The sequence below is a fragment of the Salmo salar genome, chromosome 16 (assembly GCF_965601325.2).
Source record: "Salmo salar chromosome 16, fSalSal1, whole genome shotgun sequence".
Taxonomy (NCBI): domain Eukaryota; kingdom Metazoa; phylum Chordata; class Actinopteri; order Salmoniformes; family Salmonidae; genus Salmo; species Salmo salar.
In genome coordinates this window covers 71,807,224-71,823,763 of record NC_138306.1, presented here as the reverse complement: position 1 = coordinate 71,823,763, position 16,540 = coordinate 71,807,224, and the positions used below count along the sequence as shown (strand labels likewise).

Genomic DNA, 16,540 nt, shown 5'->3' with positions numbered 1-16,540 from the left:
AATAACAGTATTTTTCTGCATTTTATCCGTAATCCAGTGCAATCTACAGCATTAACGCTGTAAAACACACGTGCAGCATTTCACTGTGCATTCTACAGTGTTTTACTGTTGAAATGACAGACAAGTCTTACAGTGTAGAGAGACACATCGGAATGACTGCTCTGTATGGTAATCATTGGGGGACGCAAAGGTTCTAAATCCTGACTTTGCCTGCTTGTGCGCCTTAGTATCTTCCCCTGCAGCCTGGCTATTGTATTGTTTTCTCAGTAGACCAGATGGATGGTGAGGTTGTGCAGAGATTCTGAGACAGATGTTTTAAGAGGGAGCTTGTGCGTGTGTCCTTCTAAAGGGAGTTTTGTTACAACTTCAGCACCATGGACAGGGAACCACATCTACAACGTTTTCCCCCTTAATGATAGAATCATTAGTGCAGTAGACTGTGTTTCAAAGAATGATTAGTGCTGTAGCCTGTTTCCATTGATTCATTTGTGGAACTGTATCTTTCTCTGTATCTGATAAACAACTATAGTATGTCTAAAATTCATTATGTACATTGGCAGATACAGGCATGCCGTAGTCAACGTGAGACATAAACCCACGTGTTTTCCATGGGTCAATGTAAAAATAGACGATACAGCTTTATTGCCCTGGCCTGGCGTCACCCATAGCTCCTTCTCAACGCATGGATATATGATTTCCTCCACAGCCTTGATCGAGCTGAGCGCGAGGTGCACGAGCTGAGCGCTGCCTGAGCGGGGTAACGTCACTGTCGGTGGCACCGCGGGCATCAGTCCATTCTCCACAACAGCAGCTGTAGCAGCGAGCGCAACGCTATTGAGCGGCGGCAGGGTCCCTCACATGATCAATTTGAAATGTTGGAGAAACTACGCTGTACAACAAGCTTTTACTCCATAGTCAATGCTGGCGAAGTGCTCTTTGAAGGCTTCAAAATGAGCCCTAGCCGGACCATATTTATGTTGAAATAAGGAAAAGGTTGGAAGAGCTAAGAGGCGGAGATTTCCTAAGGATGAGTGTAGACAACGGGGAGACATTCAGGCTTTAGCGGTTGGAACCACTACAACTTGAGTGTCAGGAGAAAGGTGCGTTCCTACTTGGACAGCGGAATCTTTCTTATTTTTTGGAATAATCATGCCTGTTCGGAGAGGTCATGTTGCGCCACAAAACACCTTTTTGGGGATAATTATAAAGAAATTTGAGGGACAAAGTGAGTATTATCTTTGTGTTTTCACAATAATGTATCTTTAAATTCATAATATTCATAATGGTGGGAAAATGTATTTGCCTTGCTTGCACACGTACAAAATAAATGAAGTTAATATTTTTTACCTGAATATTGGTATTTCGACAATACGTTTTTTAACAATCAGTAAGACTAGAGCTAATATTGTTGCGCTTGTGATACTTTAGAAGTGGGAGAGTTGAGGTTAACATAATTTAAATATGGTATATCATTGAGCATTATTTAAGGTACTTCGAAGAAGCAACAACTTGTGTTTCTCCACAAGATTGCATGGCAATAAATAGTATCCAAACAACATACATATAACCTTTTTCAAACGCTCCCACATTTGAAATGGTTATGGTCAGGTGGTTATGTGCCAGTTATTAAATGTGGATCTCTGTGTTTTATAGTATGGCTATGGCATGAACATGAATCAAGCAGAATGGAGCACACACCTTCATTAACAAATACTGAAGCAATGCACCCTTAGCCATGATAGGACTGAAAGACAAATGTTTAATTGATCATCTGTATATTTTTTAGTGATTTATAATACAGTGTATATTTTATTCTGTATATTAAGCATCATGCAGAGTGGTATTATATCACATACCTCTGATGCTACCATGAATGTGTTAACCTACCCATTCTTCCCCACTATGATCATACACTCTTCTATACCTTCACAGATAAGAAATTCATTATAGCCAATGCCCGGGTTCAGAACTGCGCCATCATCTACTGCAACGATGGCTTCTGTGAGATGACCGGCTTCTCGCGGCCGGACGTGATGCAGAGGCCGTGCACCTGTGACTTCCTCCATGGGGAGTTCACCAACAGGCATGCCATCGCCCAGGTAGCCCAGGCTCTGATGGGGTCTGAGGAGCGCAAGGTGGAGATCACCTACCACCGCAAGGATGGTGAGTACAGACTACGGAGTCCTCCCCACTGGGCTTGTTGCTCATGCTTTTGCATTTATATGAGAAAATTTAAGCAAAATAAGGGTCAGTGAATAGTGACAGAATAATGCAGGAGAGACAGGAAATGGAATGGGCTTGGCATGACAAGGAACTTTCCTCAAGTAAACACTTCAGTAGGTCATTTGTGTTGAACAAAAACACTGACAGAGGTGTATGTATGACATCTCATTTAGTCGCGCTCAGATCGGGGGGGTTCTGTCTAAAGCTTTTGAAGTCGAAAAACACAGTATCTATTTGTGAAGACAATTGCATCTCCATTTACTGAATAGGAAATTGAATATTGCACAAACCTAGAAACCAAAATAAATTGGTCAATTCCATTGCCTCTTGGCTAAATACATAAAAAGGTGACATATAATTGAATGAGTCATGTAGTTTAAGCCACTTCTGAATTTTCCATGGAGATTATGAGTTGGCATGACAGCTGCTATTGTTTTGATGGGTCACATGCTTAGCGAGTGGCAGAGTGAAAGTTTAAACCGCCTCTCCCATATCCAATAACCAGGGTCACCCAGGGTGCATGCTGTGCCCTCTAACGATGATGTTCCTTCCTATCCAGATGACTAAGCTTGTAGCGGTTGCGTAATGGTCAAGGTGTATGTAATCGCTGGCCTAGCTGACATTTCCACCTACAAGGGCTGAACAGTTTTATAAGAGCTGGTTGAAGCGGGGGTTAAAGTTGGTGACTGGTCATGAAACATGGGTTGCTGTGTGCTGACACGACATTTACACCTTGTTAAAGAAATCCCGGGGAGAACCCTGCATGTGGATAGGGGGATGTAGACAGGTAGGGTGGAGGACAGTACTGGAGAGATGGATGACGGAGGTATAAAGGTGAAGAAAGAGAGGACGACGTGGGAGAATGTTTGAGGGAACTAGGGGCTTGTACGGTTACTAAGCCAGGACGTAGTTGGCTTGTCGAAGTCTTGGGGTCTGATAAAGTGATTTAGCTAGGTATAGAGGTGTGGATGAATACATGGGTTGTGAAGTGGCCATGGCGATAAACACCTCATTACCACAAACTCATATCAGTGCTCCAAAGCCTCCGAATGGACCTTCTCTGCAGTGTGTTTTTCCAACAGAGGAGAGGCCTCACAGGCATCGATCGCTTAATGAGGACACAAATACCTTCATGTTGCATTGATCTTCAAACCTGCCGTGTTGGGAGAATGAATCAATAGTGTCTGTCCTGCTATCTTTCGCTGGCCAGGCCGGCCCCTAGAGATGGGATGAAGGGATGAAAAGAAAGATTGGAGGGGTAGAGAGAGAGGTCCTCATTATCGTTGCTGGAGCTGTAAGGCTTTAATTACCTCAGTGTCTAAACTTCCTGACTCCATAAGTTGCGTTACAAATGGCACCATTTTCCCTATATAGTGCACTCCTTTTGACCAGGTCAAAAGTAGTACACAAGTATATGGTGCTATTTGAGACTCAGACCATGTGCCGTCTAGGGAGGGTCACAAACCTCTCATAACACAGACAGGATTTTCACCTCCTTATAACAATTGATTTGATCATAGGCGTTACATTATAAAATACTCATCTTGTGGGTATAAGTATGGTAAAACGACATGACATTGGTATGCACATCAGGGGCATAGGCATGGTTGGGCCTGGGTGGAAATCCGATTTCTCTCTGATATTGTGTTGCAGAGGGAGATGTGATTGTGGCGTGGGTGATTGGTCATTTGGTTGGATTCTCCGATGGACCACTTGGAGCCTGCAGGCCAATCTCCTCCAATTTACAGTAATCCCCTGACCCGTGGTCCTGACAACCAGTCTCTGTCCTTTACAAACTGTGAAGGATTTTCTTGCCTCAGCAGAATTTTGTCAAGCAGATGAATCTATTATGAGTTGACATCTTGTCCTTTTGGTGAACCTTTGGTGTTCTTTTTCTAGCTTGGTTCTATTATAAAGTTACAGCACAAAGTCCTCCTCGAACCATTTCCTGTGCTTACAACAGACAGTAGGTATTGCATAGTCCTTTAATAAGTGAATTATGCCTCTCGCTCGGAACTGCTGTGCATTCAAGGAACAAAAATGGCTGCTTACCTCGCGTCATACAATATAGAGGTGCCGAGTGTGATGCAATGTTGTAATGATCTTAACACCATCTGTATTGTACTATCAACCTTGACTTCTTTGTGGCTATTTCAGTTGTATCTTTCTGTTCCCTGCTGTCTCTCTGCGTGTCCTGAATATTACAACAACAGGAACGCTGAAGGCCATGCAGGTGGCTTGTTCTTTTGGAGATGGAACAAGACAATCTTATTGTAATCACTATACATCATGTAGTGCGTTGCGTGCGTGTCTGTGGTGACGTCATTCGTTCCGATTCGGTCCCTTTCTTTTTTAATTGAATCAAGAGGAAACCAGAGCTTGATGCCTCTGTGCTGCGATGGGATCCATTTACAGTCTTCACATTCATCCGTGTTTCAGACTGGTCTGATGAACGCTCACTGCAGAGTTCCTTTCTGTTTTCCTTCTCTGTCTCGCACTCTGCTGAAGTAGTGCAATGACAGTCGTGAAATTCTGTCACACAACAACATCATGTTTTACAAATGCCTCGTCTAAACCTATCCTATTACACGCAGACTGTTCTATTGAATCAAATGCCAGTTCAATTGAATGTAGTCGGTATTCTGTGTGTGTGTGTGCGTGTGTGTGTGTGTGTGTGTGTGTGTGTGTGTGTGTGTGTGTGTGTGTGTGTGTGTGTGTGTGTGTGTGTGTGTGTGTGTGTGTGTGTGTGTGTGTGTGTGTGTGTGTGTGTGTGTGTGTGTGGTCTGTGTGAAGGCACCACTATAACACATAATTTCTAAATTTGAATTTCTCAACGTATTCATATATTCAAATGGAATAATCAAACAGCCTTAACCTCTATTACACAGAGCAGACTGTGGGGATTGGGTGAGTAGAGAAACCCATACATTCTGTGTGGCCAATCACCATCTCTCATGCATAAACATCATGGCATGGTCTGCATCCCAAATTACTCTTTATTCCTCATTTAGTGCACTGCTTTTGACGAGGGCCCATAGAGTTTATTGGGCCCATATTTTTATTGTGTGCTGGGCAGGTCACGAGGGTGACACACACGAGGGTAAGTCAAAATTCCATCTAGACCAGAGGGTCAGACATGCCCAAACACAAACACATTAGGTAACAGAGAGGGAGAGGACCAACGAGTTGGTGACTGTAGAATTTCAGGGTTTTGCATACCTGATTCAACACACACTCTCACTTTTACTCTCTCTCTCTCTCACACCATGCTCTCTCTCTCTCTGTCTCTCTCTCTCTCCATGCTCTCTCTTTCTGCTCTCTTTCTCTCTTTCTCTCTGCTTGCTCTCTCCCCCTCTATCTCGCTCACTTTCTCTCTCAATTCAATTCAATGGGCATGGGAAACATATTGTCACGGTCGTCGTAAGAAGTGGACCAAAATGCAGCGGGTATATTGATCATCTTCTTTACTTTATTAAAGAGAAGACACTTAAACAAAACAAACGACTAAAACAGTCCAGTAAGGTGCACAGACTATACTAGGAACAACCACCCACAAACACAAGTGAAAAACGAACACACTTAAATATGGCCTCCAATTAGATACAACGACAACCAGCTGCCTCTAATTGGAGGTCATTGAAAAAACACAACATAGAACTAGAAAACTAGAATAAACATAGAAATAGAAAATATAGAACATAAATCAAAAACCCCGAAACACACAAAACAAAACACCCCCTGCCACGCCCTGACCAAACTACAATAATAAATAACCCCTTTTACTGGTCAGGACGTGACACATATGTTAACATTGCCAAAGCAAGTGAAGCAGATAATATACAAAAGTGAAATAAACCATAAAAATGAACAGTAAACATTACACTCACAGAAGTTCCAAAATAATAAAGACATTACAAATGTTATATTATTTATATATACAGTGTTGTAACAATGTACGAATGGTTAAAGTACAAAAGGGAAAATAAATAAGCATAAATATGGGTTGTATTTACAATGGTGTTTGTTCTTCACTGGTTGACCTTTTCTTGTGGCAACAGGTCACAAATCTTGCTGCAGTGATGGCACACTGTGGTATTTCACCCAGTAGATATGGGAGTTAATCAAAATCGGGTTGGTTTTCGCTCTCTATCTCTCTCTGTTGCGTTGTCTGTCTAGACATGTCGGTGCCACAATAATGACTCGTTCCAATCAGTGGCATTTTAAAAACAAAACATTACATTGACTACCATATGAAACATAGTATTTTTGTATTTCTGAGTACATCTGCCATTAGTCTCATCCTTCACACTTGAGAAATATAGCTCTGTCCCTCTATCCCTGTGTGTGTGTGTGTGTGCGTGCGTGCGTGCTTGCTTGCGTGCGTGCATGCATGTGTGCGTGTGTGTGTGTGCGTTTTAACGTCCAATCTGTTTAGTTATTGTCTTTCTTCAGTTTTGTTTGGTACTTATAATATCAGTGAGACAATCATTTGCATTCATTGGCTACATTAAAGTCCCTATGATTCACTCTAGGTTTCCGCCATAGGCACTGAACACATTTAACTAGCATGATGCGACGCTCTCTGTCACCATTGGAATGACAAAGTACCAACCTGCAGTAGTATGCAAAGTGATGATATGTGCATAAAGCCATCTATTGAACTGAATGACTTTCGAGAGCAGAGAGTGGAATGTCATTTTTATGTGGATTTGCTGTGCAAACAAGATAATCTCTCTGCAGTATGGCCTGTAGTCAAATCTGCTATATCAGGTTCCACAGTCTCATGGAATCAGGAGAGAAGACTGAGGTAATGTCACCAACAGTGCATATGCTACTGAAGCAACAGAGATTGAAAGAGGAAGAAAGAGGGGGAAGAAAGAGGAGGCAGAAAGAGGGACAGAGAAGGAGAAAGGGAGGGAGAAGGAGATGGAGAGATGGAGAAAGGAAAGAGGGAGGGAGGGAGGGATCAAAATAGAGAGGGAGAGAGGGAGAGAGGGAGAGAGAGATACAGTCAGTGGGAGGGAGGAGAATTCAGGTGCTGGATATTTCCTTCACGGGGACACCCTCCTGAATTTAATTCAAGCTCATCTGAGCAGACTGTCTCAATTATAGATGAGCCTGGCACCAGCTCTCTCTCTCTCTCTCTCTCTTTCTCTCGCTCTCTTTTCCCCCATCTTTCTCTCCATCTCTTTTCCCCATCTCTCCCTCTCTCTCTAGCTTTCTCTCCCACTCTCTATCTCCCCCCCCCCTCCCACGAGTCCAGCCAAGTCCTGCAGGTATCCTCTTCTACTTCAGTGTGTTCACAGTGGGACTCAGTCTCACATTAGTACAGTATATGTGTATCGATGACGACAGGGCCCCGCTGCAACTCTAAAGGTAATAGATACAATACATGATCAATAGTATGTGGACACCTGCTTGTCGAACATCTCATTCCAAAATCATGGGCATTAATATGGAGTTGGTCACCCCTTTGCTGCTATAACAGCCTCCACTCTTCTGGGAAGGCTTTGCAGTAGATGTTGGAACATTGCTGTGGGGACTTGATTCCATTCAGCCACCAGAGCATTAGTGAGGTCGGGCACTGATGTTGGGCGATTAGGCCTTGCTTGCAGTCGGCATTCCAATTCATCCCAAAGGTGTTCGATGGGGTTGTGGTCAGGGCTCTGTACAGACCAGTCAAGTTCTTCTGCACCAATCTTGACAAATCATTTCTGTATGGAGCTCACTTTGTGAACAGGGGTATTGTCATGCTGAAACAGAAAAGGGCCTTCGCCAAACTGTTTCCACAAAGTTGGAAGCACAGAATCGTCTAGAATGTCATTGTATGCTGTAGCGTTAAGATTGCCCTTCACTGGAACTAAGGGGCCTAACCTGAACCATAAAAAAGAGCCCCATACCATTATTCATCCTCCACCAAACTTTACAGTTGACATATATGCATTTGGTCAGGGAGCGTTCTCCTGGCATCCACCAAACCAAGATTTGTCTGTCAGACTACCAGATGGTGAAGCGTGATTCATCACTCCAGAGAACGCGTTTCCACTGCTCCAGAGTCCAATGCTGATGAGCTTTACACCACTCCAGCCGACGCTTGGCATTGCACATGGTGAAGCTCCCCACGAACAGTTATTGTGCTGACGTTGCTTCCAGAGGCAGTTAGAACTCGGTAGTGAGTGTTGCAACCGAGGACAGATGATTTTTACGCGCTGTGCGCTTCAGCATTCGGCGGTCCTGTTCTGTGAGCTTGTGTGGCCTACCACTTTGCGGCTGAGCCGTTGTTGCTCCTCGACGTTTCCACTTCACAATAACAGCACTTACAGTTGACTGGGGCAGCTCTAGCAGGGCAGAAATTTGATGAACTGACTTTTTGGAAAGGTGACATCCCATGATGGTGCCACGTTGAAAGTCACTGAGCTCTTCAGTAAGGCCATTCTACTGCCAATGTTTGTCTATGGAGATTGCATGGCAGTGTGCTCAATTTTATACACCTGTGAGCAACGGGTGTGGCTATAATAGCCAACTCCACTAATTTGAAGGGGTGTCCACGTACTTTTGTATATATTGTGTACAATATGACAGGGAGGAATAGCTGTGTTGTTGTGGATAGGTTTTCATTGTGCACCCATTCGATTTGCACTACTGTCAAAGTTCATGACGTCCTAGCCTGTTGGTAGGTGTGTCAGAGAGACGGCAGCTTGCATGTTGAAGCAATAAGCAAACTCTTGCATTGGTTGGTTATGTATGACAATACATTGTGTGAAGCAGGGCAAATATAAGCACTCCCTACATTGAAACAGTAAAATAATTTATTTCAGGCTACTTCCTTTGGTACAGATTTTACGTGGCGTCTTAGCATGACCATTTGGAAATCAGTTTCAGTTCACAATTTATTCCTCTCTTGCCTATTGTGCCCCTCCCCCTACTCATGTACCCCTAAAACAGAGATTGTTTTAGTCACAGAGTTACCGCATAGTGTTGTCATAGCAACAGATGGAGGATGGAACCAGCCAACATGTATTATCTTGTTCTCTTCTCTAATCTATCATGGCATGTCTCCACCAGCACCTGAAGCACTGGAGCTCACTGTAGCCATGACGATTGTCAATTCCATTCTCATGAGATGGGCAGATTGCTGAGTCTTGCTGTTCGTGCAGTTCAAGGGATTATGGGATGTTCAATGAGATGTTTTGTCAAAAGAAGTTCATTCTGTTGATTGTCATTAGCGCCCTAGTTGTGATACTGGATATGCCTAAGACTTAGCCATAGGGTAGCCTACATACTGTAGGGCCATGCCCATATAAGACACTATATACAGATGTAGGATCTTAATTTGGGCCTGTTTGCTAGAGCAGGAAAATAATCCAGCTGCAACGTGAAATGTGAATTATTATGTGGATTCTAATTAATGGACATTTTTGTAGGGGTTGATAAAAAATGTTGTTTTCGAAGTGGAAATGACAAACTTTAGAAGCCTTTTTTAACCAAAAATACACCAGAAGAAAGTTATCCTGCAACAGGGTGATCAAATTAAGATCTTACATCTGTAGACACTCCTATATTTTATCTCCACAAATGTCACCCGTGGGGAACCATGGGTATCCGACCTGATGCCAGAAATCTACCCTAGGGGATGCCATGCCTGGTTGAGTATGGATGAATGTAGAGCAGGGTGTTCAGTCTTTGAAACACCTGAATCAACGAATGAGATCCTTGTTGATTTGTTGTATTTTTGAAACAGGTATGTACTTCTGAACAGGAACAAAATCTATGTATTGCTTTGACTGACTGACTGACTGACTGACTGACAGATTAACTGACTGATTGACTGACTTGATGGCATTACAGCGGCCTCCAAACAGCAAACAAAGTAGCCAGCCAGGCAGGCGGTATTCTTCATCCTTCCCTCTCCTCCTCTCTCATCCCACCCTCCCCAATCTTTTCTCTCCTCCTATTTTCCCTCCATCCTCTCCCCATATGGCTACAGTCCTAGAGGCTAGCATATCCAGTTCCTAGCAGTGCACCAGATCCCTGCAAAACAACATCCAGCCCAGCTAGCTACCGTCAAAGAAGATCAGCCAAACGACAAATTGGCAGGGATAAGAAACATATTTTATAGGTTATACACTCTCCATTTGGATATATATTCTACATATGGAAGTCAATATTTCCAAATGAGCTTAGAAATCTCCTCTTTGGGTTGTCAATGCAATGCATATAGGCGTATGTGTACACTTTATTGATACAATTGGGATTCTGTGGCCATTATTATCTGGCATAATGGAATTTCACCCCGGATCCCTTCACTTGTATCATTCATGGATTTACATGTGTGAACAGTCTATCTGTGAATGAACAGTCATTCACGATTTCTTTCGCTACTGCTGTTGACTGTTGACTGTGTTGGTCCAATCATGGTTGTTTGTGTATTGTGTATTCAATGAGGCTGATACTTCTACAGTTTCCTGATATATTGATGGGATCCTTTGATGGGTTTCAAGTTTTCGGGACATTTATTGAATTAAAGTGAGAAAAAAAAAACATTTCATCACAAAATGTTTCCTGAGATTGTTTGATATGAAAGTTATTTTCAATGCATTTAAAGATTGAAGATAGTGGATGAGTCAGAGCTAGTTTTGGTTACTCCCTCTCTCTACCGGTAATTTACCAAAGTTACTGGAATCTTCAGTAATTTTGGTAATTAACAGAAAATCTATGGCAATCTATTGTAACTTTGGTAATTTATACTTGAAAGTGTATTCATATAGCATTCATTTGTTATATCTGTGTCTATATTGTCCATGAGTTTCCAGTAGATAGACCATATGGTTCAAGAGATAATAGACTTATTAATGAAAAACACATTTTACTGTATTTTATGTAACCTTTATTAAACTAGGCAAGTCAGTTAAGAACAAATTCTTATTTACAATGACAGCCTACCAAAAGGAAAAAGGCCTCCTGCGGGGACGGGGGCTGGGATTACAAATAAAAATGGCCTTCGGGGCAGTCAGGCAGAGTTGCAAAGAAAAAGCCATATCTCAGACTGGCCAATAAAAAGAAAAGATTAAGATGGGCAAAAGAACACAGACACTGGACAGAGGAACTCTGCCTAGAAGGCCAGTATACCGGAGTTGCCTCTTCACTGTTGACGTTGAGACTGGTGTTTTTTGCGGGTACTATTTAATGAAGTTGCCAGTTGAGGACTTGTGAGGTGTCTGTTTCTCAAACTAGACACTCTAATGTACTTGTCCTCTTGCTCAGTTGCGAACGGGGGCCTCCCACTCCTCTTTCTATTCTGGTTAGAGCCAGTTTGCGCTGTTCTGTGAAGGGAGTATTGTTGTATAGGATCTTCAGTTTCTTGGCAATTTCTGACATGGAATAGTCTTCATTTCTCAGAACAAGAATAGACTGATGAGTCTCAGAAGAAAGTCTTTGTTTCTGGTCATTTTGAGCCTGTAATCAAACCCACAAATGCTGATTTATTTATTTATTTATTTATTTATTTCACCTTTATTTAACCAGGTAGGCAAGTTGAGAACAAGTTCTCATTTACAATTGCGACCTGGCCAAGATAAAGCAAAGCAGTTCGACAACATACAAAAACACAGAGTTACATATGGAGTAAAACAACATACAATCAATGATGCAGTAGAAAAAAATATATAAAAAAAAAATAATAAAAATACAAAATAAAAATAATAAAAAATAAATAAGATTATATACAATGTGAGCAAATTATGTGAGATAAGGGAGGTAAAGGCAAAAAAATGCCATGGTGGCAAAGTAAATAAAGTATAGCAAGAAAAACACTGGAATGGTAGATTTGTAGTTTGAAGAAAGTTCAGAGATAAAATATAAATAATATGGTGCAAAGGAGCAAAATAAATAAAATAAATAAATACAGTAGGGGAAGAGGTAGTAGTTTGGGCTAAATTATAGATGGGCTATGTACAGATGCAGTGATCTGTGAGCTGCTCTGACAGCTGGTGCTTAAAGCTAGTGAGGGAGATAAGTGTTTCCAGTTTCAGAGATTTTTGTAGTTCGTTCCAGTCATTGGCAGCAGAGAACTGGAAGGAGAGACGACCAAAGGAGGAGTTGGCTTTAGGGGTGACCCGAGAGATATACCTGCTGGAGCGCGTGCTACAGGTGGGTGCTGCTATGGTGACCAGTGAGCGGAGATAAGGGGGGACTTTACCTAGCAGGGTCTTGTAGATGACCTGGAGCCAATGTGTTTGGCGACGATTATGAAGCGAAGGCCAGCCAACGAGAGCGTACAGGTCGCAGTGGTGGGTAGTATATGGGGCTTTGGTGACAAAATGGATGGCACTGTGATAGACTGCATCCAGCTTGTTGAGTAGGGTATTGGAAGCTATTTTGTAAATGACATCGCCGAAGTCGAGGATTGGTAGGATGGTCAGTTTTACGAGGGTATGTTTGGCAGCATGAGTGAAGGATGCTTTGTTGCGAAATAGGAAGCCGATTCGAGATTTCACTTTGGATTGGAGATGATTGATGTGAGTCTGGAAGGAGAGTTTACAGTCTAACCAGACACCTAGGTATTTGTAGTTGTCCACAAATTCTAAGTTAGAACCGTCCAGAGAAGTGATGCTGGACAGGCGGGCAGGTGCAGGCAGCGATCGGTTGAAGAGCATGCATTTAGTTTTACTTGTATTTAGGAGCAGTTGGAGACCACGGAAGGAGAGTTGAATGGCATTGAAGCTCGTCTGGAGGGTTGTTAACACAGTGTCCAAAGAAGGGCCAGAAGTGTACAGAATGGTGTCGTCTGCGTAGAGGTGGATCAGAGATTCACCAGCAGCAAGAGCGACGTCATTTATGTATACAGAGAAAAGAGTTGGCCCAAGAATTGAACCCTGTGGTACCCCCATAGAGACTGCCAGAGGTCCAGACAGTAGGCCCTCCGATTTGACACACTGAACTCTGTCAGAGAAGTAGTTGGTGAACCAGGCGACGCAATCGTTTGAAAAACCAAGGCTACTGAGTCTGCCGATGAGGATGTGGTGATTAACAGAGTCAAAAGCTTTGGCCAGGTCAATGAATACGGCAGCACAGTATTGTTTCTTATCGATGGCGGTTACGATGTCGTTTAGGACCTTGAGCGTGGCTGAGGTGCACCCATGACCAGCTCTGAAACCAGATTGCATAGCGGAGAGGGTGCGGTGGGATTCGAAATGGTCGGTAATCTGTTTGTTAACTTGGCTTTCGAAGACCTTAGAAAGGCAGGGTAGGATGGATATAGGTCTGTAGCAATTTGGGTCAAGAGTGTCACCTCCTTTGAAGAGGGGGATGACAGCTGCTGCTTTCCAATCTATGGGAATCTCAGACGACACGAAAGAGAGGTTGAACAGGCTAGTAATAGGGGTTGCAATAATTTCGGCAGATAATTTTAGAAAGAAAGGGTCCAGATTGTCAAGCCCAGCTGATTTGTAGGGGTCCAGATTTTGCAGCTCTTTCAGAACATCAGCTGAATGGATTTGGGAGAAGGAGAAATGGGGGAGGCTTGGGCGAGTAGCTGTGGGGGGTGCAGTGCTGTTGAATGCAGTAGGGGTAGTTAGGTGGAAAGCATGGCCAGCCGTAGAAAAATGCTTGTTGAAATTCTCAATTATAGTGGGCTTATCGGTGGTGACAGAGTTTCCTATCCTCAGTGCAGTGGGCAGTTGGGAGGAGGTGTTCTTATTCTCCATGGACTTTACAATGTCCCAGAACTTTTTAGAGTTGGAGTTGCACGAAGCGAATTTCTGTTTGAAAAAGCTAGCCTTGGCGTTTCTAACTGCCTGTGTGTATTGCTTTCTAACTTCCCTAAAAAGTTGCATATCGCGGGGGCAGTTCGATGCTAATGCCTGAACACCACAGGATATTTTTGTGTTGGTTAAGGGCAGTCAGGTCTGGGGAGAACCAAGGGCTATATCTGTTCCTGGTTCTACATTTCTTGAAAGGGGCATGCTTATTTAAGATGGAGAGGAAGGCATTTAAAAAAAATAACCAGGCATCCTCTACTGACGGGATGAGGTCAATATCCTTCCAGGATACCAGGGCCAGGTCGATTAGAAAGGCTTGCTCGTTGAAATGTTTCAGGGAGCGTTTGACAGTGATGAGTGGAGGTCGTTTGACCGCTGACCCATTACGGGTGCAGGCAATGAGGCAGTGATCGCTGAGATCTTGGTTGAAAACAGCAGAGGTGTATTTAGAGGGCACGTTGGTTAGGATGATATCTATGAGGGTGCCAGTGTTTGCGGCTTTGGGGTTGTACCTGGTGGGTTCATTAATAATTTGTGTGAGATTGAGGGCATCAAGCTTGGATTGTAGGATGGCTGGGGTGTTAAGCATGTCCCAGTTTAGGTCACCTAGTAGCACGAGCTCTGAAGATAGATGGGGGGGCAATCAGTTCACATATGGTGTCCAGAGCACAACTAGGGGCCGAGGGGGGTCTATAGCAGGCGGCAACGGTGAGAGACTTGTTTTTGGAGAGGTGGATTTTTAAAAGTAGAAGTTCAAATTGTTTGGGTACAGACCTGGATAGCAGGACAGAACTCTGCAGGCTATCTCTGCAGTAGATTGCAACACCGCCCCCTTTGGTCGTTCTATCTTGTCTGAAAACGTTGTAGTTAGGGATGAAGATTTCAGAGTTTTTGGTGGACTTCCTAAGCCAAGATTCAGACACAGCTAGGACATCCGGGTTGGCAGAGTGTGCTAAAGCAGTGAATAAAACAAACTTAGGGAGGAGGCTTCTAATGTTAACATGCATGAAACCAAGGTTATTACGGTTACAGAAGTCATCAAAAGAGAGCGCCTGGGGAGTAGGAGTGGAGCCAGGCACTGCAGGGCCTGGATTCACCTCTACATCCCCAGAGGAGCAGAGAAGAATAAGTATGAGGGTACGGCTAAAAGCTATAAGAATTGGTCGTCTGTGACGTCCAGAATAGAGAGAAAAAGGAGCAGGTTTCTGGGGGCGATAAAATAGCTTCAAGGTATAATGTACAGACAAAGTTATGGTGGGATGTGAGTACAGAGGAGGTAAACCTAGGCATTTAGTGATTATGAGAGAGATATTGTCTCTAGAAACATCATTGAAACCAGAAGATGTCATAGCATGTGTGGGTGGAGGAACTGAGAGGTTGGATAAGGTATAATGAGCAGGGCTAGAGGCTCTACAGTGAAATAAGCCAATAAACACTAACCAGAACAGCAATGGAGAAGGCATATTGACATTAAGGAGAGGCATGCTTAGCCGAGTGATCAAAGGGTCCAGTGAGATTCAGACAGCTAGCCGGGCCATAGGTAGCAAGCCGGTGGAAGATGGGAGGGAGGTCTGTTTTTAGCCACCTCGTGCGTTTCCGTCTGTGGGTTAGTGGGGTTCCGTGTGGAAGGGGGGACCAGTCCAAGTTGGCAAAATAGTTAGTTATAGTGGCCCAAGAAAAGTGTCCGATAGACCTATTCAGATCGCAGCCGAAAAGACAGCTAACGATTAGCGGGCCGCAGATGGGCGATCAGGTTACGTCGCAACGGAGGGGCCAGTTGGATAACTCCCTCGGGCAGATAACGTCGGTGGTCCAGTCGTGAAGACCCGATGGGGCTCCGCATCGGCAGTAAAACGGGTCAGGATAGGTGAGTTGTAGCCCAGGAGACACTTCAGCTGGCTAGCTCAGGAATAGCCCAGGAGTGGCTGACGGAACTCTTCAGCTGGCTAGCTGGCTAGCTCCGTAATAATGTGTGTTAATTCCGTGACCGACGTTGCCAATAGTCACTCAGGTAGCAGCTAGTTAGCTGCAAGATCCAGGTGTAAATGTCCAGAGCCCGTTGGTTGAAATCGGGGAAAGGAGAGAGAATAGGTCCGGTATGCTCTGGTCTGAGTCGCGCTGTACAAAAACTGGCGATAGCTTTTCGAGCTAATGGATAGCTGAGGACAGCTAACCGTGGCTAGCTGAACTTCAACGTTAGCCAGTGAAAATGGCTAACCTCTTGCTAGCTTCTGTTGTGGAATTCAGATGAGGTAAATAATACTTTATTTTTTAAATTGGTGAGGCGGGTTGCAGGAGAGTGCTTTGAGGTTGAGTTTAGAATAAAAAAAAAAATATATATATTAAAAGATAAGTGAAGAAAAAAATATGTAAATATATATATACACGGGACACGACAAGAGGAGGGTAGAGGACGTCTGAACTGTTACGCCATCTTGGATGAAAGTGATGCTCCAGATACTCAACTAGTCTAATGAAGGCCAGTTTAATTGCTTCTTTAATCAGAACAACAGTTTTCAGCTGTGCTAACATAATTGCAAAAGGGTTTTATAATGATC

The 16,540-nt window shown here is 43.5% G+C and overlaps 1 protein-coding gene across 1 annotated transcript in view; it reads left to right on the top strand.

Annotated features, from left to right (window-relative positions):
• Window positions 1-728: 728 nt before the first annotated feature.
• LOC106590765 (voltage-gated inwardly rectifying potassium channel KCNH7) overlaps window positions 729-16,540 on the top strand; it is a 177,408-nt gene continuing 161,596 nt past the window's right edge. The window contains exons 1-2 of the mRNA XM_082962866.1: window positions 729-1,225; window positions 1,933-2,163. Of these exons, the coding sequence (XP_082818992.1) occupies window positions 1,150-1,225; window positions 1,933-2,163 (307 nt within the window). The 5' untranslated portion in view covers window positions 729-1,149. The remainder of the gene's footprint in view (window positions 1,226-1,932; window positions 2,164-16,540) is intronic.